Source organism: Pleurodeles waltl, chromosome 3_2 (assembly GCF_031143425.1).
Source record: "Pleurodeles waltl isolate 20211129_DDA chromosome 3_2, aPleWal1.hap1.20221129, whole genome shotgun sequence".
Taxonomy (NCBI): Eukaryota; Metazoa; Chordata; class Amphibia; order Caudata; family Salamandridae; genus Pleurodeles; species Pleurodeles waltl.
The window spans coordinates 208611548-208639442 of NC_090441.1; the positions used below are offsets into that span (position 1 = coordinate 208611548).

The following is a 27895-nucleotide window of genomic DNA, read 5'->3' on the forward strand; positions in this document are numbered from 1 at the left end:
CTGTCCATCTTTTTAACCCTCCTTTCTTTCTTGCCCTTTTACTTTATTTCTTAGCCTTTCTTTCCTTCTTACCCTCTCTTTTGACCTTCCTCTATTTCTTTCTTCCATCTTTTTTCTTACCTTCTTGTCCATTTACCTTCTTGCCTGTTTTCTTTCTCTCCCTCTTTCTTTTTCTTTCTTTCGCTGTTTCCCTCATTCTCCCTTCCTTTCTTTCATTCCCTCTTTGCTCCTTTTGTGCCCTCTTTCTTGCCCAATCTTTCTTTCTTGCCTTCTTTCATGCCCCTTTCATTATTGACTTCTTTCCTTTTTTCTTGTCCTCTTTCTTTTTTACCCTCTTTTCTTCTTTCTTTCTGGCCTTCTTTCCTGTTTTTTCTTGCTCTTTCCTTCTTTCATTCTTGCCCTACTTATTTCTTGACTGCTTTCTTTCTTGCCCTCTCTCCTTTCTTGCCCTCTTTCTTCCTTGCTTCTTTCCCTCTTTGTGTTGTACCCTTTTTCATTCTTTTCTGCTATCTTTCTTTCTTGTCCTCTTTCTTTTTGCATTCTGCCTTTCTTTTAATCCTCCTTTCTTTTTTCTTGCCTGCTTTCTTTATAGCCTTCGTTCTTGCCTGCTTTCTTTCTTGTCCACTTTCCTTTTTCTTTCTAACCTCCTTTCTTTTTTGCCTTCTTACTTGCTTTTTTCTTTCATGCTGCCTTGCCCGCTTTCCTTGTTTCCTGCCCTCTTTCTTTCTTGTCCTCTTTCCTTCTCTCTTGCCCTCTTCCTTTCTTAAATGACTTCCTTTTTCTTTCTTTTCTAGCTTTCCTTTTTTCTTTTTTCTTGCCCTCTTTACATCTTTCTTCATTGCCCTCTTTCTTTCTTCATTGCCCTTTCTTTCTTTTCTCTGTCCTCTTTCTGTATTGCCCTCTTTTAATCTTTCTTTGACCTCTTTCTTGCTCTCTCTTTCTTAGCCTTTCTTTTTCTTTTCTTTCTTGCCCTCTTTCTTTCTTGCCATCTTCCCTCCTTATCTGGCCCCTTACTTGCTGTCTTTAGTTATTTCTTGTCCTTCTTTTTTCTAGTCCTCTTTCTTAGTCTCTTGCCCTCTTTCCTTCTTTCTTGCTAGCCCATTGAATCTTTCTTTCTTTCTTTCTTTCTTCCTTTATCTCTTTCTTTCTCTTGCAAGATAGAAAGTAGGAAAGCAGGCAAGAAAGAAAGTAGGAAAGCAAGCAAGAAATAAAGAAGGAAAGGGACCAGAGAGCAAAAATCAAGAGGGTAACAAATAAGGAAATATGACAAGAAAAAATAATAGGAAATAGGGCATGTAGGAAATAAGAAACGAGGAAAGGAAAGAAAGAAAGCAGGAATTCAAGAAGGAACGTGGGCACGAAGAAAGGAAGAAACAAGGGAAGAAAGAAAGCAGGAATTAAAGAAGTAAAGAAGGAACAAAAGAAGAAAGCAAACAAGAAAGTAAGAAGAAAAATGGGCATGAAAGAAAAAGGGCAAGATAAAAGGATAGTGGGAACGAGGGAAAGAAGGAAAGAGGGCAAGAAAGTAAGAAATGAAAGAGGCCCAACAGGAAAGAAGGGATGAGGAAAAGAAAGACGGGAAGAGGACAAGAAACGAAAGAGGACAAGAAAGAAGACAATTGTGCAACAAAAAGAAAACAGCAACAAAAAATAACAAGAAAGAAAAGGAAAATGGGCAAGAAAGAAAGAGGGGGAAAAGGTAAAAAAAGAAAAGAAAAAGGAGAGAAAGAAGTAAAGATGCTGACTAAGAAAAAAGGAAGCATCTAAAAATGGAAGGAGCAAGACAAGGAATGAAGTCAAGAAGAAATAGGGTGAAAAATAAAGCAGACAAGAAAGAAAGTGGGAAAGACTGAAAAGGAAAGGAGGCAAGAATGAAAAAAGAAGGAACAAGTTCAAGAAAAAAGAAGTAATACACAAAAAAGGAAGTGGGCAAGACAGAAGAGTGAGGGCAAGAAGAATGAGGATGAGAAAGAAGACAAGACAGAAAGAAAGAGGGCAAGAAAGAAACAGGAAAGAGGGCAATAAAGAAGGAAGGAAAGGGGGCAAAAGAGAAAGAATGAAAATGTTGTATTGCTGGGCTGCATTGTGGACCGAGCCTTGCCTGACAGTCTCTTCTGCTCCTTTTTGGGAAGTGGGACACGCAACATAGCAGCCAGCATGGCTCCAGGGACACCGGTGTACCACCGCTGTCATATGACTCTTGTTTTAGAACAAGACTGCTGGATTTGGGGCTACAGCACCACCACTTGTGGGTGACTTAGTCACTCATACACCAGTTTGGCAGCTGTCGGCCCAACCCTTCCTGCTTGCTAGCAGCACCTCACCCAAACTCAAGAAGTAAAGGTGATCTGTGGCAGCCTATTGTATGACATTCTTGTGATTTCTCAGGGAAGTTGTGCTGACCAAATCTTACCCCTTTCTCTTGTTAGCAAAAAGTATCATACACACACAGGCAAGAAAAAGATGCAGGATGTCTTTCAATACATTTATTGGAAAGACTGCACGATAAAATGCATGGCCTCTGCAATTATTAGGACAGTAAGACATAACAAGATTAGGATTGTGGTGATAACAGAGAAAAAAATGAACAACCCCAGCATATTGAAATAAGCATGTAAAAAAGAATCCCTACCTAAAGCCTAGCTTTTCTAGCGAGAGCATAGCAGTGATAGCCCAATCTGTCCATACTTAGTCCATGAGAGGAGAACTCACCCCTGTTACATTAGAACAAGGTTCTGCTCTTCGTCTCTGTAGCTGGTTGCAGAGATAAGGTTGAGGTCAGCTGTAAAACTACATGCAGCATGGATGGAAATCCTGGCTGGAATGCCCCCTCTGAGCCCCCTTTGGCCTACGTGGTGTTTTTATAAGAAACATGTTCTTGTTCTGTGAAAACAGGTCTAATGTGGACATGTGCCTAAGTGTTGGGTTGTTGCGTGCTCTTGTAGTGGCAAAACCAAGTACATTATCTTGTATTTGTCCCTGTACTCTTCTTGTCCACCTCGGGCAAAAGAACATGGTGAAATGTCATACACAGAATAATAATGACAATGCATTTGCAGAATCGCAAAATTACAGCTGATTAGAAAATAAAATAACCCAGCTGGAAGATGGCTACACTAAAATGAATAAATGAACACAGAGCATATTATCCAGGCGAAAGGGCACAGGCCGCTGGCCTAAGCTAAGCTAAAATATATGTGCCCGAGCATGGAAGTAAAATGAACACACTACATCCTCCCCATTCCCAGGACAAGAGTGCCATTCCAATACCGAAAATTAAAACGCTCTAGATACTAAAAGCATGTTAAAATAGGCATAAAAAGAAATAAAATGTTGACGCTGACAAGCAAGGCAGGCCAACAGACAAGCCAAATTAAGGACATTTGGAATCGCATTTAGTATTTAGAAACAATTCCAATGGTTGAATGTCAACAGTAATTATGATCCTGCAGGAAGTCTCCAATATCATCAATGGAGACAGATGCCAGGAAGGACTCCACTTTGGCAGGGGATAAGTTGACCAGCATATTGGCTGAAAGATCCTCAGCGTAAAAGTGTGCAGTAGCCTCAGCCCCAGAATAGGCTGAGGAGGCATTATTCCTTATAGTGCCAGATGTTGATGGAGCCAACAAATCCACAAGTGGTGGCTCATAAGATACCTTGCGTATCAACCGCAGTCTCAATTGGCATTTCTTTGAATAAACCCCCCTCAAGAATATTAACAGATCCTTGTGCAAAGAAGGCACAGGCTGTTCAGCAAGACACTGTTTTGGTGCACACTCGACGAAGCACCATAAGCAATAAAAGATCAGCTGCACACATGTTAGAACCGGTCGGAATTTCAATGACCAATTCATCTCAAGCTCCTCCAGCAGCGAAGTTCCAAAGTTCTGCATCTTGCGATCACGACACAGCTGGGCTGGTGGGAGCTCCATCACTCTGCTTAGCTGAGACTGGATAGCCATTGTGTATTAAATATAGCAATAGCAGGAAGGATACTGCCCAATGCTAAGTTTTTGAGAATCCACCAAAGACACTCAAGAAGAGTGAATGGATGGCCAAAGGTATGACTCCAAACATGGTCTGAAAAGTGCTGACAAAACCAGACCTGACAGCCTTAAAAAAGTGTATAATCCCCGCAGTATTAGTTGCGTTAAAAATCCTGCTAAGCAATTCTCCAAAGTGTTTGGGGGAGTTGGTATTTAATAGGGCCTGTATCTCTACTGATGACTTTGCTAGAGGGAGGTCATAGGTCTTTCTGGCTGATGCCAGAGCCACGTTTTAAAAACAATAGCGCCTTTAGTCTGCTTCGCTTACCAAAATTTACATTTGAAGTAACAATGTGCTTTGCCAGTTCTGCTACATTTATCTCCCGTGTGTGTGTGTGTGTGTTGGGGGGGGGGGGGGGGCGGAGGGGGATGACACATGGCTACAGCAAGTTACAATTTGGGACCCAAAATCACATAGGCAATTCCAGGCTTCATTCTGCAGCAGCTTTCATCACTCATCACTTCCATTTGAAAGTATCTGAAATACTTGGCAAATCAAAGAGATGAGAGTACCCTTTCAACAGCAGGCCACATTCACTATGGCCTCGTTGCACCTGCTTGCAAATAATAGAATGGCTGATAGTGGTCTCACATTCAATTCCGCTAAGAAAGACCACTGTTTTGTTGTTCGTTGTAATCGAAATGCAGCTCCAACACCTCATGGATGTAACTGTCCCCTAAATGCTCAAATCTGCCAACTGCAAAATGTTTTAAACAGTTGGTGAACTGAAACGTTGAAATGGGCAGATTAATTACCTAATGTATTAACCATACTGCTGAGAGAATTTCTGCCACAGTAAAAGGCAACTTCTCCAATTGCTCAGTGTTAAACATAATGTAACTTGCCTCTTTATTAGCCTGTATCTGTTGTTGTTATGTCAAATTAAATGCAGCAAATAATTCAGTAGAGCTGACTTGCTGCTAGGTATGCGGTCACTTTGAAGAACTTGTAACTTCCAACCCAACTGCATAATTCAAAGGCCAGAAGAGACTGCAAGACACCAACAGTGGATTCCTGGACAAAAGGACCTGTGGAAGAAGGGGACCAAGTCCAACAAGCACAGCAGAGTCCAGGAAGGGCAGGAGCCACTACCCACCCGACTGAAGGTGCAAGAGATGAGTCTGTGATGAAGGAGAGTCAGCACTGTACCCAAGAAGACGGAGTTGAGTTCCTGGAGGATGCAGGTGATGTCCCACGTCGGAAGGAGAATTGCAGTATGGTTTGCATCTTCGGATTCTACCAAGAAGCCTTGGCACATGCAAAACTCGCGGTTGGCGGAAAGTTGTGCTGCTGTGGACCAGGAAGGACAAGGTGGATTCTGCCCAGGAGGGGGAGTGAGAGGGGGCCCTCGGCAACACAAAGAGCCCAAGAAGCACAAGCAGCACCCACAGGAGTCCCACAGGACAGGGACACAGAATTCAAAGAAGGACCCCATGCAGCACTACCAAAAGGAGTCCCACACCGCAGGGGAACCACTCAGGGAGCTGTGCGTTGCAGGATGGAGTGCTGGGAGTTGGAGCTTCAACATGCCTGAAGATCCCTCGGGGAGGATGCCAACAAGCCTTGGCAGCTGCAAATGAAGCAGTCCATGGGGGTACTGTCCTGCGTGGGCAGACAAGGGCTTACCTCCACCTAAGTTGGAAAGCTGAAAGAGAGGACCGTCAGGATCACTTCAGTGTACCACCCGTGTCTCAGGATCCATGTGGCTCAGCAGGAGAGGGAATCTAAGCAGACCGTCGTCGTCGCAGTTGGTGCAGTCCTCAGAGGATCCATGGCCAAGGAAATGTTGCAGTTGCTGGAAGGAGCCATGGATACAAAGTTGCAGGCAGAGTCTTGCTTCTTGGTTGCAGCTTGTCAGGTTCCGGAGCGTCCAGATGCAGTTTCTTAGGTCAGAAGTCAAAGTGGAGGTTGCAGAGGAATCCTGATGGAGTCTTGCAAACCAAATCTGTGGAACCACCCTAGAGAAACACCCTAAATAGCCCTGAAAGGGGGTTTGGTCACCGAGCTGGGTGACCACCTATCAGGAGGGGGCTCTGACGTCACCTGCCTGACCTGGTCACTCAGATGCTCCCAGAGTTCCCTGCCAACCTTGAATCCAAGATGGCAAAACCCAGGGACCCTCTGGAGGCACTCTGAGCACCACCACTGGGGTGGTGATGGACAGGGGAGTGGTCACTCCCCTTTCCTTTGTCCACTTTCACACCAGAGCAGGGACTGAGGGTCCCTGAACTGGTGTAGCCTAGTTTATGCAAGGAGAGCACCAAATGTGCACTTCAAAGCATTACCAGTGGCTTGGGGAGGCTACCCCTCCCAAGCCTGTAATACCTATTTCCAAAGGGATAGGGATTCCCTGGAAACCCAAAGCCCTGGGTACCTGGGTACCATATACTAGGGACTTACAGTGGGGCACCAGTGTGCCAATTGGGGGATGAAATGTTACCAGTAACCACATTTAAAGGAGAGAGCATAATCATTGGGGTCCTGGTTAGCAGGATCACAGTGAACACAGTCCAACATACTGACAAACATGCCAACAGTGGGGGTAACCAAGCCAGAAAGAGGCTATCTTCCTACAGTATGGCACAAAGAAAGCATTTTGAGCGCAGCTTTCTTGTGAGTCGACTTCCTCCGAAAAGAGATTAAGGTGTTCTTTGACAGCTGCTAATGTGAAAGAACACAAACACTTTTGGCAAAATTTACCCTCACTATATGTTGTTATGATACCTGAGTATTGAGCTGTGACATAGTGAGGGTCTGATCAGCTTGCTCTGAAATCTTGTGAGGAATTAACAAAACGTGCCTGGCAACAATTTGTGTCCACTGGCCACAATAACCACCTGACGTGATCTGAAAGTGAGGAATTAAAGGTACCATTCTGAACCCAAGTAGTGAGCTGTTCTTCAGTGACATTTAAAAGTGTCTACCAATTTGTGAATTTAGCTGGTGTGGGGATACTGGGCATATTTAGTTATTTTATTTTTGACAACCCCCCAGCTTGTTGTCTGCTGAACTGTATCATTTAAAAATATAATTTTCACAGGAATAAGGGCTGCTCTAATCAAAACTTACATACCCTGTATTTGCCAATCTTTTGTTCCTCATACACTCTTTAAATTAATTGTGTTTTTCCAAAACTCATAGCCTTCACCAGCAAGCTGGGAAACAAAGGAGTGTGAATAAATAAAGTCTGTGTCTGTTTGCAATATTTTTCTCACTTTAGAGGGAGGCAATTTAAAATAGTATGACTCTGCATTCTTAGCATCATGCATAATAAAAGATGCAAACCTTTCTACGTATGTTTTAGAACTCCCCACTGGTGGAGTTGGACAATACTGTCATTGTGTGTAATTAAAAACTGATCTAGGGGTTCTGGCTAGTGGCTCAGTGCAGAAAGTAATGTCCATAATGGTGGTAACAGAACATTTCCCCCTAATTTGATGTATTCGTATATACATCTTCACTTTCAAATACAGTGTAATATTCAAGCTCAGAAAGCATGGAATCAACTATTTTAACATCCCAGTCCTCAGAAACAACCCCTGGTGTAATTACATCACTCTTAGAAACACATATGGGATTTGAAAGACCTCAGTAGGGCCAAATATATTGTATGGTACTTTATCCAAACTATGCCATCAGGAATCGGAACAGCTGTAATGTTCACGAGGGACAATTCTCTTCGAACCTTATGGGAAGTGAGGTACGGTGTCAAAACCACATCCACCAGTTCAATAGCAGAGCATTCAGGAAGATAGTGACCATTTATCAGAAGAAAGAAAACAATCCATAGCAGACAGGCAAGCAATGTCAGCAGTATCCACAGATAGTACCATGGCTAAACCAGATAGTTACTTTTAAGCCAGTTGTGCAGCTTACATGTCTTTGATACAGGTGAAGTTGCAGAAGCAGATGAATCTGATGAAATGTAGTCAATGTCAACAAAATCACCAGATGGCGTCTGTGCAAAAACAGGTGTCGGTGAAGAACTGGTAGATGGACGCAGTAGTGGTGGTTCATAATAAACAATGTCATCCGTTTGTGTGGAATTGGAAAGTAGAGATCCGCATTTTGGATGTTTTTGTTGATGAAGTGGTGACAGGAATTAACAGAAGTTCATTCTCCGCCCTCCCCAAGCTCGGGGAGACAATTGTATCAATGGTACATGTAGAAGAATTGTTGAGTGCTTGAAGAGGTATATCCCATTGGGTAGTGAGAGGGCGAAGGGAAGAAAATTAGTTACTTACCTGTAACTGCAGTTCTCAACTATTGGTATCTTTCATAGATTCACATGCTTGAATCATCTCCGTCATCGAGGTGGGAGCCTCACGGTAAGTTTAAATACATAAAGCAGTAAGTCAGTAAGTTTAAAGCCAGTAGGCCCTAGCAGGCCTCATAGGGTATTTTACAGTCTATCCACTTTGTTTTGTGAAAAGACCCAAACTTCAGTGTCAACCAATCAGGATTCAGCCCCTCCCAAACACTCCCAACAGAGGCTGAATTCCCTCAGATTTTCTACCGCACGTCGTGTGAAGGGAGTCTCCCTGAGCTCTGCTCAGTTTACCTTATTTCTGACTGAAGATTGTTTCTCTCAGGAAACTAGCTTTACAGCTTTATCATGTCTGAAAAGACAAAAAAGGGTCTGTTCAGAGACTGTGACAGTTGTGGGAAGAAGAGACTGCATGTTGATGACCCCCACAAGAAGTGCATCTACTGCCTCAATCCAGACCACAAGGTGGAAGACTGCAAGATCTGTTGTACCTTTAGTCAAAAATCCCTCAAGGACCGTGAGGGTAGACTTCTCTTATGGCTGAAGAAGCAGAAAGCCATGGAGCATCCTTCCTCAGACGAAAGTGAAGCGTCATCTCATGCTTCTCGCCCTCAGAAAAGAACAGGTGAGAGAGAGAGAGTGTCTGATGAGCCACCAAGGAAGGTGCCCAAGAAGATAAAACAAGTCTCTACTGAGACAAAAAAGGAGGTTTCCCATTCAGAGACACTAAAACATTTGCCAAAAAAGGTTCATTCAGAGCCTACTACGCCTTTGCATAGGAAAAGCACCTCAAAAAAGACATCCCTGTCACCCCAGAAAGAGCCAGAAAAAGTCTCTTCAGGGATAAAAGACCCGTCGACGACCACCCCGTCGACGACGGTGTCGACGGTGACATCTACTAGTGTCGTCGACGTTCACAACAGCGGTCTCACCGATGATCATGACGTCGTCGCCGTTATCGCCGACGATAATTACAGCAATTTTTTAAAAAAAGGCTTCGTCGGCAAACACACCGTCGACGGAGGAGGCCTCCTGGGTTCACCAATCGACCAGGGCACTCCCATCTATGAAGCACCTCTCAATGAGGTTTAAGAAGGCATCGCTGACGACGGCACCTACAGACGATACGTCGACGAAACAACGGTCGACGAAGGACCTGTCGATGAAAACACCATCAGTGACGGATCCGTCGAAGAGGGAACCGTCGACGAGGGAACCGACGACTGGGGAACCGTCGACGATCATATCGTCCACAGCATTAACAATGTATAGACCATCGACCTTCCTGGATACTCCACCGCACCATTCATCAACTAATCTGCCTTATCATCAGGACTACTCCACCAGGTTCTTACCCCTTTCACTTATCACCATGGGGGACAAAGCTTCAGATATTCTGCCAATGCATAACTCACCAAGCAAGGTATTACCATAACCCCCACAACATCTCTTAGATGATGACGACGATGATGCATACTCCCAAAATGAGGGAATGTTTGGGGCAGTTAGTAGCCCGTCTCAACTCCATGTCAAGTGCCAAGATTTTGATGATGAGGACGAACAGCATTACCAGCCTAGTTATGCCTCAACATCCTACCCACAGGCAGAACAACAATCGCCCCTCTCCATGCCTAGCACACTAGTAACGGACCTACAATATATGCTTAATGACTACTATAAAAGGTTTCCACCATCAACGCAGACCATGCCACCTAGACCTGAAAGCTACCAGACACCTCGTCAAACCCAGACTACTAATCTTCCGGAAACACCACAGGCTAGCATACCGGTAACTAGCCAAACTCAGGAAGCCCATCCCTCGTCAGACGACGAAAGGGAAGAGGGTGAGCTAAGAGATTCTGCGACTAGTGAATGGGATGATTATCTCGTCCCCACACCATCTCCACCTCCAGCAGATCCAGTAGATTCGCCTCCAGAAGACATAGGACATAGAAGGTCCTCTGTTGCAGCGGTCACAGTTAAGGCGGCTTACTCCCTTGCCATCCTGGGAAGATATGATCGCCAAATGTGGGCAGACATGTCTGCTTTTTTGGATCTCCTGCCAGAGGACGTCAAGGAGGAAGCAAAAAAGGTGTTGCAGGAGGGAGAAAGGGTTGCCGCAGAGATTATAGACAGCGCAACAGACATTTCTCTAACTGGCTTCAGGCAATTGGCTGGCGCAGCAGTCCTGCGGATTCAAGGATGGCTAAAGGCCACATCATTTAGACCGAAAGTCCAGAGTCGCGTTCTCGACATGCCTTTTGATGGAGAGAGTTTGTTTGGGAAGCATGTCGACGACATGTTACAGGCCATCAAAACTGATACGGATACGGCAAAATCTCTAGGTACCCTTCAATATAAAAAACAACCTTTTCGTGGAGCAAGGGGAACAGGAAGTTACTCCTTTCGAGGAGGATACCAACAGTACAGATCCCAGTATCAGTCTTCCTCCACAGGATCACGACACCGGTACCACCAGCAACAGCAGCATTACAGGTTACCACCGGCCGCAGCTTATAAACATCCAACTAGAGGAAGAGGAGCTGCCCGAGGAAGAGATACGGGCAGAAAACAATGACCTGCCAGTCATCTCAGCACTTCCCCACCCACCAATATCAAGGGTCGGACGTCGCATCACTTCCTATTTCCTCCGATGGGAGGCTATAACATCGGACAGATGGGTACTTGATATAGTGGCCAGAGGTCATACTCTGGAATTCACGCAAACACCACCAATTTTTCCTCCATTGGGCCCTCCACCCCCGAGGATGAACCAACTCCTCAAGGAAGTAAAAGTGATGCTGAGCAAAGGAGCGATAGAGCCAGTCCCTTTTTCTCAAAAGAACAGAGGATTCTATTCCCGCTTCTTTCTCGTAAGGAAACCCTCAGGAGACTGGCGCCCCATCCTGGACTTAAGAGCACTAAACAAGTTTCTAAAGAAACTGTCGTTCAGGATGGTAACACTTCAGGATGTCTTGCGTCTTTTAAATACTGGAGATCTGATGGCATCCCTAGACCTCCAGGATGCTTACTTTCATATTCCCATAGATCGCAACCACCGCAAATTCCTAAGGTTCAGAGTGGGTGGTATGCACCTCCAATTTCGAGTTCTCCCATTCGGTCTCAAATCAGCCCCCAGAATCTTAACCAAAATGTTGGCTCCGGTAGCAGCGCATCTCCGCCAGTCGGGTATCCAGGTTTTCCCTTACTTGGACAACTGGCTCATAAAGGCACCCTCAAAGTCGCAAGTAATACGCCATATTTCGTATTGCCTTCAATTGTTAAACAACCTGGGGTTTGTAGTCAACTACCAGAAATCTCAGCTCCACCCCAAACAAGTATTAAACGTCCTAGGAGCAATACTAGACACAGTCCACAACAAAGCGTACCCATCTCACAAGAGGAAACAAAAACTAACCTCCTTAGCAGGCAGACTCTCCACAAATAAGTTTGTTTCAGTCTGCATCAACAAATCATTGCTCGGGATGATCTCATCTTGCATTCCGCTAGTCCCAGACTGCAGGCTCCATATGCGACCCCTGCAAGAGCAATTGGGCATACAATGGACCCAGATCAACGGTTCGTTCGAAGACAAGATTCACATAACACCTCTAATGCAAAACACTATGAGGTGGTGGGCGACTCTAACCAATTTGTCAAACAGACTTTCATTCCTTCATCAAACACCCAGTTACATAGTAACAACGTATGCCTCTCTCGAAGGATGGGGTGCACACTGCCACGACCTGCAAATCAGCGGATCGTGGAATGCAAAAGAGGTTCAACTCCACATCAATTACCTAGAGCTCAAAGCGATACACTTAGCTCTAAAAGCTTTCTTGCCAAAGCTACAAAATTCAAGCGTCTTAATCAGGATGGACAACACAACCAGCATGTTTTATCTAAACAAGCAGGGAGGCTTGTGGAAACAAATGCCAATCCTTGGGAGGGACACACTTCTTACACCAAAGGTTGGGGACCTGAACAAGTATGCCCATTTGAAAGCCATTTTGATTGCCATATTTGAACTGACCCTTGAAAAGTATCTCCAAAGATTCAGGGACAGTAGCAAGCTCCACAACCAAACCTGGGTAGACTTTATTGATTTTTCCAGTAAGGCACTGAATGGATGGGTGCGGGCAGTAAAGTAAATAATTACATGGGTTTGTTTAATTTGATTCTGAGACAGCATATGCTCAGTATTTGCTTTACAGAGTTGTGCCAGCACCTAGTTGACAGTAAGTTGACTGATCCCAGGAAGCTTGCTGAGGAGGCGGACCTCCGGGCTAGCACTAGAGGGTCCAAAAATGTATCTGGGGGGGACACCCACAAAGGTGGTCGGGATCCTCAAGAGAATCAAGAGGGGGGAGAAAAACGTAAAAATAAGGAGTTCTCAAAAGGCGCCCAAAACAATTCTCAAGGGAATAGTGGTAACCAGTCCCAGTCTGAGACAGTAAGGCAGGGAGGTTTGTACCCCAATGCATATAGTGCACTAAGTATGGTCACTCTAAGGGCGACTCCAAATGTCCAAAGAGGGTTCAACCCACCACTGGAGGGCAGACACCTGGGTTGGCTATTGTAGTGCTTGGAGAGGAGGTAGTCCCAGTTAGTTTTGGGGGAACAGATAGAGGTAACCCTAGTGTCACTGGGGGATGCAGAAATGGTGCTAAAAGCCCACATGCTTGCTAATACTTCAAAGTATAGGCAGTGGGTCACCACTAATGGGCAATAGGTGGAGGCTCTGCGTGATACAGGAACCAGCATGAGTACTGTCAAGGGTCAGCTAGTGTCAGTAGAGCAGGTTTAACCGAGCACATTCCGGCAAGTTATAGTCGGTGACAATCTTGAGAGCCACCTACCGGTAGCTCTGGTTCCCTCTGAGTGGAGGGGGTCGCTGGTACTCTGAAAGTAGCAGTGAGTCCTGACACGCCTGTAGATTGTCTGTTAGGCAATGAACTTGAGCACACTACCTGCAGGGAGGTAGAGCTAAGGGATTGCCTAAGTGGGTCTGCATGACCACAAGGTCCATGGCTGCCTGGGAGGGGAGTCAAGGTGTCTGGAGACTGGATGAATGGCCCAGATAGCTGCCAAGGAGAGGGGCAAGGGATGCAGGAAACCAGTCCCAGAAGTTCCCATGGTGGTTAACGGGGTCCCTGAGGAGGAGGCCCCTGAGCCAACTGGGGAAGACATAGCTGCCCTAGGTGACCTACCTGAGCTTGCTGGCTGGCAAGGTGAGGGTGGGCCAACCATGGAAGAATTCTGCAAGGTGCAGAAAGACTGTCCCACTCTTGAGGGTTGAGGCAACAGGCCTCAGCCCAAGCAGCAGGTGAAGCATCTGGTGATGACCTTATATATTGGGAGAATTATCTCCTTTACGGTGAGCCTAAGGTACCGGAGGCTGGGGCAGCACATGTGCTCGTCCCCCCACTATCACCGAGCCATTCTTCTGGGCCTGGCTCACGACATTATCCTGGCAGGATATTTAGGGCACGTCAAGACCTGTGCCAGGCTTGTCACCCACTTCTATTGGCCCCGAATGCGGATGGCTTCAGATGCATTTGTAGGTCCTATCCTACCTGCCAGGCCAGTGGGAAGACAGGGAAAAGGCTCAAGGCCCCCCTGACCGTTGGCACCCCCTTTGAAGGGGGGGCATCAATGTCATTGGTCCATTGGTCCCCAAAACTGCCCTATGCAACAGGTTTAACCTGGCTTTGGTGGACCATGCCACCCGCTACACAGAGGCAAACCCTTTGAGGACGGTGACTGCACTGGTAGTGACCAGAACTCTGATGGGGATCTTTACCCGTGTGGATTACCAAAGTAGATTGTGTCTGAAAGAGGCACAAACTTATGTCTGCATAGATGAAGTCCATGTGGGATGCGTGTGGGGTGACCTACAAGTTTACTACACCCTATCATCCTCAATCCAATGGTCTTATGGAGTCATTCAACAGGACCTTGAAGGGCATGATCACAGGCCTCTCTGAGGCAATGAGGCGTAAGTGGAACGTCCTCTTGCCATGCCTTCTCTTTGCTTATAGAGAGGTACCCTAAAAGGGGGTAGGGTTCAGTCCCTTTGAGGTTCTCTATGGGTACCCTGTCAGGGGAGCTATAAGCATTGTCAAAGAGGGGGAAAAAGCTCCAAAGAACTGAACCCTCATTTTGAGAGGACTGAAGTCAACATGCTTCTGGAGATAGATGAGGGTGTGGAAGAGGAGAGTGAACCTCTTGACGACCTCTTCTCTGCCCAAGAAGGTGATGGGTCAGTGGAGGGTGTCAATCTCTCTGACTTCCTGACCATGGACCAGCGAGGGGACTGCTACCAGCTACTTGAGCAATACTCCTCTCTGTTTGCCTTCATCCCTGGACTCACACACTTGTGTCCATGATATTGACAGGGGAGACAGTCCCCCTGTAACCCTGTAAGGAATCAAATTTACAGGTTGTCAGACAGGGTGAAGGCCAGCATCAACGAGGAAGTTGCCAAAATGCTGGCTCTAGGGGTAATCGAGAAATCAAGCATTCCCTGGTCAAGCCCTGTGGTGCTGGTCCCAGAGGCTGCCGCACGTAATGCCAAGCCACAATGTAGGTTCTGTGTAGACTACCGGGGTCTCAATTCTGTCACTAAAACTGATGCTCACCCCATCCCCGAGCTGATGAGCTCATAGACAGGCTAGTCCTGCCAAATTCTTCAGTACTTTTGATCTTACATCAAGGTAGTAGCAGAACGTCTTGACTGAGGGGGCCAAAGAGAGATCCGCTTTTTTAACTCCTGAGGGACATTACTAGTTCAGAGTAATGCCCTCTGGTATGAAAATTGCCCCGCTACCTTCCAGCGGTTGGTTAACGGGGTCCTGGCTGGTAAGGATGCATTCTGCGCCACCTATCTAGACGACATTGCCGTCTACAGTTCCAGCTGGGAGGAATACCTGCTCCACCTCCAAGAGGTGCTCCAGGCCCTGCAACAGGCAGGCCTGACAATCAAGGCCAGTAAGTGCCAGATTGGGCAGGGTTTCGTGGTGTCCTTGGGGCACCTAGTAGGTGGTGACAAGGTGCAGCCCCTCCAGGCCAAGACTGAGACAATCACAGCCTAGCAATGACCTTGAACCCAAACAGAAGTGAGAGCCTTTCTAGGCCTGTATAATACCCTAGATTTGTTGAGGGCTGTAGGAAAGTGCCACTGTTGGCATGGTTACCTCCCACTTTTTGCCTGATATTGATGCCAACTTTGATTGAAAGTGTGCTGGGACCCTGCTAACCAGGCCCCAGCACCAGTGTTCTTTCCCACAATCTGTACCTTTGTTTTCACAATTAGCACACCCATGGCACACAGTTAAGTCCCTTTTAAAAGATACCCATGGTACCAAGGGTCCCGTGGCCAGGGAAGGTCCCCAAGGGCTGCAGCATATATTATGCCACCCTGGGGGGGCTCACCAAGTACATGCACACTGCTTTTGCAGCTTGTGTGTGCTGGTGGGGAGCAAAAGGTAAAGTTGACCTCTCAGGGTGCAATGCCAACAAAGACCTGCCTGTGGCATAGGCAGGTCACCTCTCTAGCAGACCTTACAGCCCTAAGGCAGGATGCACTATACCACAGGTGAGGGCATAGCTGTATGAACAATATGCCCCTACAGTGTCTCAGTCCATTCTTAGACATTGTGAGTGCAGTGTACCCATATTGAGTATATGATTTGGGAGTTTGTAATTACAAACTCCCCAGCTCCATAATGGCTTCACTGAACCTTGGGAAGTTTGGTATCAAACCTCTCAGCACAAAAAACCCACACTGATGCCAGTGTGGGATTTATTGAGAAATGCACCTAGAGGGCATCTTAGAGATGCCCCCTGTATGTTAACCAAACTGCTAGTGCCGGACGGACCGGTCTGTGCAAGCCTGTCACTTCAGACACGTTTCTGACCACATGGGGTGAGAGCCTTTGTGCTCTATGTGGCCAGAAACAAAGCCTGTCCTGGGTGGAGGTGCTTCACACCTCCCCATGTAGGAACTGCAACACCTGGCGGTGAGCCTCAAAGGCTCAAGCCTCGGGTTACAATGCCCCCAGATAGTGGAGTTGCCCGCCCCCCCGGACAAAGCCCCACCTTTGGCGGCAAGTCCGGCGGGAAAATTAGGGAAAACAGGGAGGAGTGACCAACCCAGCTAGGACAACCCCTAAGATGTCCAGAACTGAGGTGACCCCCCTCCCTGCAGAATCGTCCATCTTGGTTTGGAGGGCAGGGGCCAATAGGGTTAGGTTTGTGTCCCCCTCCCAAAGACAGTGGACACAAGAAGGGTTTAGTCACCCTCAGGGACAGTAACCATTGGGTATTGCCGTCTGACCCTGTAACGCCCCTAAATCCAGGATTTAAGGGCCTCCCTGAACCCAGCTCACCAGATTCCTGGCGACCTGACAAGAAAGAAGAAGGACGACGCAAAGTGATTTGGCCCCAGCCCTTCCAGCCTATCCCCTGCTTCAGAGAACCTGCACAAAGAAAGCAACACATCTAGCGGGACCAGCAACCTCTACAAAAGCTCCAGAGGACTGCCATGCACCCCAAAGGACCAAGAACTCCAGAGGACAGCGGCCCTGTCCAGAGAAGGAACTTCACCAAATAACTCCAGAGCCTCCCTGGATCTGTGAGTCCTGACCACCCTGCACCCCACGCCTTTGGCCGGTGACCCCGATGGCCCAACCAGCTACAGAGTCCCCAGGCAATTGTGAGCAAGTGCCCACCCTGGGTTGACCTCTCCACCCCTTCAGGACAACGCCTGCAGAGGGAATTCCGAGGACCCCTCTGACCATGAATGCTCTGGACGAAGATATCCAACGCCTAACGGTCCACTGCACCCGCAGCCCCCAGGCCTTGGAGAACCAGACCTCTGGTGCTGCTACGTTCAGCAGGCGGCCCTCCTCCCTGTCCAGCCTGTGGTTTGTCCAAGTCGAATCTCTGGACCCCGCCTGCAGCATCTGAGTGACCCTCGGGGTCCTCTCATAGACCGGCACTGCAAAACTGACGCCTTGTTTGCACCATGCACCTGGCCGCTCCAGTGCCACTGAAGGTGGGTGTTTGGTGCCTACTTGTGCCCCCCCCCCCCCCCCCCAGTGCTCCTCTAAACTCCCAAGTGCTGCCCTCTGAAGTCGCAGGTACTTACCTGCAGGCAGGCCTGATTGCGAGTACCCCCGGTCTACATAGGAGCCCATGTTAAGTTTGCCTCCACTTTGACCTCTACACCCGGCCAGCCCCGTGTTGCTGGTGGTGGGTGTTTGGGGATAACTTGAACCCCAACCTGTGGACTTCCTAACCCCCGGAGACTGGAACTCTAAGTCAGGTACTTACCTGTAAATCGTACTATTTTTCTTTCCCCCAGGGGGAAACCCCAGGAACTGTTTCCAGTGTCAACTTTTAAAACAGATAATTGCCAATATTTCAAAAACTGTATGACTTATTGATTTCAAACAAAGTACTATTGATACATGTGTGAAATATGAATCTATTGAAGTACTTACTTGCAAACTGAATCTTGTGGCTCTAGAAATAAATTAGGAAAATATATTTTTGCTATATAAAAACCATTGGTCTAGAGTTAAGTAAATAAATGTGTGCTTCTTCTATTGTCTGTGTGAGTACAACAAATACCTTGCGCTACCCTCTGATTGGCCTAACTGCTTGACCACACTACCACATAAGAGAGCATTAGTATTATCTACTTTAGCCTCTGTTAAACCTCTGGGGAACCCCTGGAGTCTGTGCACACGGAATCTCATTTTGACATAGGGAACTCTAGCTAGTGGAACTTGCGCCCCCCCCCCCCCCCCCCCCCCCCTTGTACAAAGCCCCACTTTTGGCGGCAAGCCCGGTAAGAAGAAAATTAGGGAAAACAGGGAGGAGTGACCACCCCAGCTACGACCACCCCTAAGGTGTCTAGAGCTGAGGTGACCCTCTCCCTGCAGAATCCTCCATCTTGGTTTGGAGGACAGGGACCAATAGGGTTAGGTTTGTGTCCCTCTCCCCAAAAGTAGTGGAAACAAGAAGGGTGTAGTCACCCTCCGGGACAGTAGCCATTGGCTACTGCCCTCTGACCCCTGTAACGCCTCTAAATCCAGGATTTAAGATCCTCCCTGAACTCGGCTCATGAGATTCCTGGCGACGTGACAAGAAAGAAGAAGGACTGCTAAGCTGAACCCCCAGCAGAGAAGAAGGATGACGCAAACTGACTTGGCCCCAGCCCTTCCGGCCTGTCCCCTGCTTCAGAGAACCTGCACAAAGAAAGCGACACATCTAGCGGGACCAGCAACCACTACCAAGCTCCAGAGGACTGCCCTGCACCCCAAAGGACCAAGAACTCCAGAGGACAGAGGCCCTGTCCAGAGAAGGAACTTCACCAAATGACTCCAGAGCCTCCCCGGATCCGTGAGTCCTGACCACCCTGCACCAAACACCTTTGGCCGGTGACCCGGTGGTCCAACCAGCTAGAGAGAGTCCCCAGGCAATTTTGAGCAAGTGACCACCCTGGGTTGACCTCTCCTCCCCTCCACGACGACGCCTGCAGAGGGAATCCCAATGGCCCCCCTGACCGCGAAAGCTTCGAACGAAGATATCCACCGCCTAAAGGTCAATCAATCAATCAATCAGGGATTTGTAAAGCGCAGGTAATCATCCGTGAGGGTCTCAAGGTGCTGGGGGAGGTGGGACGGAGTGCTGGGGATCAGTCGAAGAGCCAGGTCTTGAGGTCCTTCCTGAACTGTGACAGGGTGCGGGACTCCCTGAGGTGGATGGGGAAGGTGTTCCAGGTCCTGGCGGCATTGTGGGAGAAGGATCTTCCTCCGGCTGTGGTCTTCCGGATGCAGGGGACGTTGGCGAGGTCCTGGTCGGTGGAGCGGAGTTGTCTGGCGGGAGTGTAGAAGGAGAGTCTGTGTGTGAGGTAGGCTGGTATGGTGTTGTGTAGAGCTTTGTAGGCATTGGTCAGTAGCTTAAAGTTGATTCTCTTTTCGATAGGCAGCCATTGTAGGTCTCTCAGAGGGTGGGAGGTGTGGCTGTGTCATGGGGCGTTTTTGATGAGCCCGGTGGAGGCGTTTTTGGATGCGTTGTAGTCTTTTCCGGGTCTTGGCGGTGGTTCCCGCATAGAGTGCGTGTCGTAGTCGAGGTGGCGGCTAACGAGGGCCTGGGTGACTCTCCTTCTGGCTTCAGTAGGGATCCACTTGTAGATTTTTCAAAGCATGCGCAGGGTGTGGAAGCAAATAATGAGACGGTGCTCAACTGTCGGTCCACTGCACCTGCAGCCCCAGGCCTTGGAGAACCCAACCTCCAGTGCAGCTACATTCAGCAGGAGGCCCTCATCCCTGTCCAGCCTGTGGTTTGTCCAAGTCGACCCTCTGGAGGACCTCACCTGCAGCATCTGAGTGACCACCGGAGACCCCTTAGAGGCCAGCATTGGAAAGTCGACGCCTTGTTTGCACCCTGCACCCAGCCGCCCCAGTGGCGCTAAGGGTTGGTGTTTGGTGCCTACTTGTGCCCCCCCGTGCTCCTCTAAACTCCCCAGGTCTGCTCTCCATAGTAGTGGGTACTTACCTGCAGGCAGGCCTGATTCTGAGTACCCCCGGTCTCCATAGGAGCCCATGTTAAGTTTGCCTCCAGTTTGACCTCTGCACCCAGCCGGCTCCATATTGCTGGTGGTGGATGTTTGGGGGTAACTTGAACCCCAACCTGTGTACTTCCTAACCCCCGGAGACTGGAACTCTAAGTCAAGTACTTACCTGTAAATCGTACTAACTTTTCTTCCACCCAGGAAATGTTTCAAAAATTGCAGTGTCAACTTTTTAAACAGATAGTTGCCAATATTTCAAAAACTATATAACTTATCAATTTCAAACAAAGTTCTATTAATACATGTGTGAAATATGAATCTATTGAAGTACTTACCTGCAAATTGAATCTTGTGGCTCTGGAAAAAAATGTAACAAATATATTTTTGCTATATAAAAACCATTGGTCTAGAATTAAGTCATTGAATGTGTGCCCCTGGACTCTGTGCACATTTTGATATAGTATATACAGAGCCAGCTTCCTACAAGGGTTATGGCACCATAGTGGCCCCCTTAATAGAACGAACTTCCAAAAAGCAAACTATGTTGGTGAATTGGACAGAGGCTTGTCAGGAAGCCTTTGACTCCCTAAAGGAAGCCATGTGCACAGCACCAGTGCTCAGGGCCCTTGACTATTCCAAGGAGTTCATCATTAAGACAGACACTTCAGAGCATGGCATAGGGGTGGTTCAGCACAGCTGAATGAGGAGGGCCTATACCAGGGTTCTGCAAAGTCGGTCCTGGAGAGCCAGGTCCATGCCAGATTTTTAGCATATCCACATTTAGAAAACTGTAGATTTCTGAAACATCTTTTTTCTAAATGTGGATATGCTAAAAATCTGGCATGGACCCGGCTCTTCAGGACCGACTTTGCAGAACCCTGACCTAGACCAACCAGTAGCCTTTATTAGCAGAGGCTATTACCATGGGATCAGAGGTGCCAATTAAAGAAAAGCATTTGCTGTAGTCTGGGCACTGAAGAATCTGAGACCATACCTGTTTGGGACTCACTTCTGGTTTCAGACAGACCACATACCCCTCAAATGGCTCATGCAGATGAGGGGTGAAAATCCTAAACTCTTGAGGTTGTCAGTTTCCCTATAGGGATGGTGGAGCATCGCCCGGGTACTGACCATGCCAATGCTGATGGTCTCTCCACACTCTTCCGCCTTAGTGATGAGAGCTCGCAGGGGGTTGGGTAGCTCTCCCCACTTTCATCTGGGGGGGGAACACATGTTAGACCTGACAGCCTTGGGGTGGTCATCCCCCAACTTTGTGCCTGCCTCCCTCCACTTTTCTGACACTGTTTTTACTGGTTTTAGGACTCTGTGCATGTTACCACTGCGGACCAGTGCTAAAGTGCATATGCTCTCTCCCTTAAACAAGGTAGCATTATGCTCATACCCAATTGGCATATTTAATTTACTTGTACGTCCGTAGTAAAGTGCACTACATGCGCCCAGGGCCTGTAAATTAAATGCTACTAGTGGGCCTGTAGCATTGATTGTACCACCCACATACATAGCCCCTTAACCATGTCTCAGGCCTGCCATTGCAAGGCCTGTGTGTGCAGTTTAAAAGTACTTGCTAAACCTTAAACTCTCCTTTTTCTAAATATAAGTCACCCCTAAGGTAGGCCCTAGATAACCCATAGGGTAGGGTGCAATGTAGATAAAAGGCAGGACATGTACATATGTGTTTATATATGTCCTGGTAGTGAAAAACTCCTAAATTCATTTTCCACTACTGTGAGGCCTGCTCCTTTCATCGACTAGCATTAGGACTGCCCTCATATACTTTTTGAGTGGTAGATTTTGACCTGAAAGGGGTAACCAGGTCATATTCAGTATGGCCACAATGGCAATGGACAATCCTGCTTATTGGTGAGGCTGGATTTTATATTACTATTTTAGAAAGGCCACCTTTAGGAAGTGAGCATTTCTCTGCACTTAAAACTATCTGTGCCTTACAGCCTGTCTCCAGTTAACGTCTGGGCTTGGGTGCACTGACAGCTCCCTTGTGCATTTCACCCAGACCACCACAAACACAGGGCACTCAGTCACACCTGCACTCATCTGCATATTGAATGGGCCTTCCTGGGCTGGAAGGGTGGAGGGCCTGACACTTTAATTTCAAAGGCCAGTGGCCTGCCCTCACACAATGGACTGCCAAACCCCCTACTGTGACCCTTGCAGACAGGACTGAACTGAAAGGGGAACTTGTGCACTTCAAAACCAATCTTTGAAGTCTTACCCACTTCAAAGGCATTTTTGGGTATATAAACTGGGTCTCTAACCCCATCAACTCAGACTCTTTTGGACCTATACCTGCACCCTGTCAAGAGGAACTGCCTTGCTGCCCAAAGGACACATCTGGATTGCTTTGCTGAGAAGGACTGCTGCCCTGCTGTTTCCCTGCTGCCTTACTGGCCTCTAACTGATGAGAAGGACTCTTCTAAGGGCTTGGGTTGAGCTTGCCTCCTGTTTCCTGATGTCTCAGGGCCAAAAAGACTTCATCTCTTTAGGAAACTCCATGTGCATTGAAAATCGACGCACCGACTGCGGAATCAACACGAAGCCTGCATTGCGACAGAGAAATCGCCGCACAGCCAACTGCAACGATGCAGCCCGACTTCCCGAGTTGAAATTTGACGCAACACCTGCCTTGTGACAGAAAATTTGATGCATCGCCTACCGGATCGACGAATTGCCCGTGCCTTCTTCCAGCACATCAAGGATCTTTCCCCGCATCATCCCTGGGCATCAAAATATCCTGCATTGTTGTGAGGAACCAAGACTGCGTGCCGAAAAAAGAAGGAAATCCCTTGCAGCACGGAAAGGAACGACCCATCATCTGTGCCGCATAGGAGAAATCGATGCTCCACCTCATTTTTCCACGCATCTCCTCCTCTGCGGTCACTGTGCATCATTATTTTTGACGCATACCAGGTACTATGTGTAACAAAATGACAACTGTTTATTTCCAAGGATTAAGGCTATTTTAAACATTCTAAAAGTGATATTTCAACTTGTGTTTATTGGATCTTTGTGGTTTTGACCTTATTTTATTCAGATAAATATTATCTATTTTTCTAAACCTGTGTAGTGTTTTCACTGTGTTACTGTATGATTTCTTGCACAAATACTTCACACATTGCCTTCTAAGTTAAGCCTGACTGCTCAGTGCCAAGCTACCAGAGGGTGGGCACAGGATAATTTGGATTGTGTGTGATTTACCCAGATTAGGATTATGGTACCTACTTGGACAAGGGTGTATACCTCTGCTAACTAGAGACCCCATTTCTAACAGAAACGTTCTGTTGGACACTAAGGCCCTCATTATGAACTTAGCTGCCAAATAATGCCTTCCACCACGCCAGGCTACTGCTGCCCTCTTGGCCACTGGGGCACCATGGATGAGGCACCCAGCTCAATGTCATCTTCTCCACCGGCAACAACATCTCTGTCGACAACACCTCCACACTTCACCGGACTGACCACCACTGCATCTAATTCTCCATCACCTCACCAACCACCCACCTCCACACACTCCGAGCTCCAAGCAGAAAATGGAACCCGATCACAGAGGAACATCACTCCAACACCCTCAGCAAGGTCTCCCCCACCGTAGACGCTAACATCTCAGCACGAAACTTCCACCAATGGATCTCCGAATGCACCAACACCCTAGCACCTCTCTGTAAGACCTCAGCGAAACATCACCTCAAGAAGGCCAGCTGGTTTTCCCCTGCACTCCAGGTGCACCTGCAGACAGCTAGAGAAAAGATGGAGGAACAGCAAGTCCCCGGAAGACTTCAAGGCCTTCAAAGCTGCCACCAGATCCCACAACCAACTTATCAGAATCACCAGGAAACCTACCCTGCAGGGCCGTATCAGCGCCCCTGCTCACAACACCAAGGAGCTCTTCGCCGTGGTCAAAGAGTTTGCCAAACCACAATCAGAAATGGCAAGCATCCCTCCATCTCAAGACCTCTGCTACAGGCTAGCCAACTTCTTCCACTGGAAAATCAAAGACATCTACGACAGCTTCGGATCCTCTGAGGCCTTCTACAACACCCCCAGACCCAACCCATTTAACCACCACAGACCCTACACTGCTGGACCACCCTCTCCACCGACGAGAGCTGAACCATCATGAGAAGCATTCACTCTGGAGCCCCTTGGACCCCTGTCTTTACCATATTTTCAACAAGGCCAACACCTCCATCACATCCAAACTCCGACACACCCTTAACTGTTCCATAGAGACACCTTCCTAGAGGACTGGAAGCACGCCGAGATCAGCCCACTCTTGCAAAACCCCCAGCCGACCCCCAGGACCTCAAGAATTTCCACCCCATCTCTCTGCTACCTTTCCCAGCCAAGGTCATCGAAAAGGCCATCAACAGTCCATAAGAACATCGAGGACAACAACATCTTGGACACCTCCCAATCTGGCTTCAGGAGCAATCACAGCACGGAGACGGCGCTCCTTGCCGCCACAGATGACATCCGCTCACTCCTTGACTGGGGTCATACAGCAGCCCTCATCATACTGAACCTATCGGCCGCCTTCGACATGGTCTCACATCTCAACCTCTGCTCCAGGCTCCACGCAGCCCAGCATCTCCTTCCCTTCTGGCTCCCGCCTTACCTGTCAGAACCTACGGAGATCAGCTGCGGAGTTTCACAGGGTTCCTCCCTGAGCCTCACACTCAGGGACCATGGGCTGAACATCGTTTCTTACGCCAACGACACCCAGCTGATCATCTCACTGACTGAAAACCCTACTACTGCCAAGAAGAACTTCCAAAACGGGATGGAAGCCGTCACCGCCTGTCTGAAGGAGAGCTGCCTCACTCTCAACTCTGACAAGACAGAGATACTCATCCTGGGAACGTACACATCAGCCTGGCATGACTCCTGGTGGCCATTGACCCTCGGTACTCCCCCACCCCAACAAATCATGCACACGACCTTGGCTTCATCCTGGACTTATCGCTCACCATGATCTGCCAAGTCAACTCAGTCCTGCTTTCACACACTCCGACTGCTCCGAAAGATTTACAAATGGACCACAAAGGACTTCCGCAAAACCGTAACCCATGCCCTAGTTACCAGCAGACTCGACTATGGCAAGCCCTCTACGCCAATACCAGCCAGAAGAACCTGAAGAAACTACAGCACATCCAAAATGCCTCCGCCAGACTCATCCTGCACAATTCCCGCCACAAACATATCTTCAATCACCTAAGAGACCTCCTCTGGCTTTATATTGAGAAAATAATTGACTTCAAGCTCCTAGTTCATGCTTACAAGGCCCTCCATGACCTAGGACCCACCTACCTCAACCACTGCATCACCTTCTACTCCCCCACCAGACCTCTCCACTATGCCCAACAAGCACTAGCCACCGTACCCCACATATGGAAGGCCTCGGCAGGTGGAAGATCCTTTGCCGCCCTCGCAGCAAAGAGCTTGGACATCCTGCCCCTGTACCTCAGGCAGTCAACATCACTTCTTCAATCCAGGAAGGACGTTAAAACCTGGCTCTTCAACTGAAGCTCAGAGGTCAACCCCTCCCTTAGATCCTTGGGACCCTTACAGGTTAGTAATTGCGCTTTATAAACCCTTAATTGATTTGATTCATTTATTGGCAGTACTGCATTCAGAAAGGCATTAGGTATGTGGATCACCTCATTATAAATGATCAATTCATATCCTTCCATACATTCCAGTACAAGTTTCATAAGCCATTATCTTCACAGCATAAATTTAGCAAATTCATTCACTCCATTACACAAGTTTTATTCCTCCCATCCGTAAAATCTTCCTCAATAATGGACCCTTTTTTTCAATGTCATTGATTTTTGTGTTAAACAGAAGACGTCTCAAATTTACAAATCTTTATTTTCTTCAGATAACTAAAGTTGAATTACAATAGGAAAAAGACTTCCGCCAATCCTTCCCACTACTCCTGTGAATCAAAATCTGTGTTTGAGCAGTCCTAGCTGAATGACCTCTCATTCAGCTAGGACTGCTCAAACACTTTTTCCACCTTATTATAACTTTTATTTAACCCCATTTTCTCTTCCTAAAATGAAACTGTCAAACATAGTAAGTGTTGGTCCTGAAATGCAGATAACAGTGATAGTTTACACATGTTTTTGAGAATCTTAAAGTGTATTCCTTTTGGTAACAGGTTTAGGATAGAATTGTTGCTAAATACTCTGTTCAATTAATATTTGTTGTAGAGTCTATTTTTCTAGGAGGATTCTCTTGCACCTGGTATGTTGATATCATGACCGGGACATTAGTGGATCTTATTGCTGTTGCCTTATAAATAACTTCAAATTGGAAAGATACTATGCAGAATATTCTCATAAGATAATGGAACTTACTGTGTTATAATCACAGACTCGATAGAGCTCATTCATCTTGTGTCCAATATATGACTAAGAGGGTCCTTTTGTAGAGGCCTCTGACTTAATTTTTGTCCACGCCTGTTCAAGGTTCCTCTCCTGAAAACATGGTATTTGATCCCTCTTATGGTTCCATCGTATACATAATAGTTGTTTACGTTTTGTATGATTACTGGTGGATTTCTACCTCTCCATAAATGTTTCTTTTGTAAGGCTCCCCCCTTCTTTTCTCTTCCTTTTCTCTTCTTCTCTTTTCTTCTTATACATAAAACCTATAAAAATACTTTGTAATTTAATATTGATAATCTCAGTATGATATTCAATTTTGCTACTGTTAACTGTGTAACTTCTAATTGGAACCTACATTATAACTGATTAACTTGTAATTATTTTACCTTTTATGGTCATTAATAAAGCAAGTTTTTAAACAAAGAAAATATATATTTATACTTTTTGCAAGTTAATATTGCGGATTCTTGGTTAGATTCTCATCTGAGTTATAATTGTCCCAGTCACCATTAGAATTGAAAATTACTGATTTCTGTACCTTCTACACACATTCTGCAGTATTTGAACTGCTCTTAGCTCAGCGTTTAATACAATTAACATTTCTGAATTTGCCAGAACATGGATATTTGTGATTTGTATTGCTTTATAAAACACTATCTCATTACCTCCTTCTCAGGACACCGGGGTGACTTTGCCTGCAAAACATGTTCTTGGATGAGCTTGTATGCGTGAGTCAGATTCAGGTTTCTGAGAAATAAGTTGAAAACCAATTTATCAGACAACATTACCAACTGAAAGAAGCAAATTTATATTTATGCTTAGTCACATAAAGTAATGTAAAAACACATTTATTTGCTGTACAATGGCAAGGCTTCTTAGAACTGAGAGTGAGCATTAGGGAGGAGGGTTAGAGGTACTTTAAGAGCAGCTCATTAGGTAATCTGAAGCATGTTCAGATAGATGAGATGGATTAGAGGTATTTAAGAACATGATTAAGAGTAGTTATGATAATAATTGGTGACACCTATGAGCAAGATTAGAAGAATTTAACAATAGTAACAGAGGGATTTATGGGCGGGATTAGAAGTATTTCAGAGATGCATTAGTGTAGGAAGCTGGCCTGGCTTGTAGTGAGTACCAAGGGGTATTTACACTCTGTACCAGGATCAGTTATCCCTTTTTAGTGTAGAAGAGGTGTTTCTAGCAGCTTAGCCTGATAGAAGGTAGCTATGGAGAGCAGCTTAGGCTGAACTAGGAGACATGCAAAGCTCCTACTATACCACTGGTGTCATATGCACAATATCATAAGAAAACACAATACACAGATATACTAAACATAAAGGTACTTTATTTTTATGACAATATGCCAAAGTATCTCAGTGAGTACCCTCAGTATGAGGATGCCAAATATACACAAGATTTATGTACACAATACCAAAAATATGCAGTAATAGCAAAAGGAAGTGAGTACCCTCAGTATGAGGATGCCAAATATACACAAGATTTATGTACACAATACCAAAAATATGCAGTAATAGCAAAAGGAAGTAATGCAAGCAATGTAGA

General features: G+C 46.8%; 1 protein-coding gene across 2 annotated transcripts in view; it reads right to left on the reverse strand.

Moving 5' to 3' along the window:
- The window catches only part of LOC138286783 (apolipoprotein L3-like), a 486723-nt gene that overhangs the window by 11982 nt on the left and 446846 nt on the right, over nt 1-27895 (reverse strand). For both annotated transcript variants that reach the window (XM_069227283.1, XM_069227281.1), the window contains exon 5: nt 26995-27076. In XM_069227283.1, the coding sequence (XP_069083384.1) occupies nt 26995-27035 (41 nt within the window). In that variant the 5' untranslated portion in view covers nt 27036-27076. The remainder of the gene's footprint in view (nt 1-26994; nt 27077-27895) is intronic.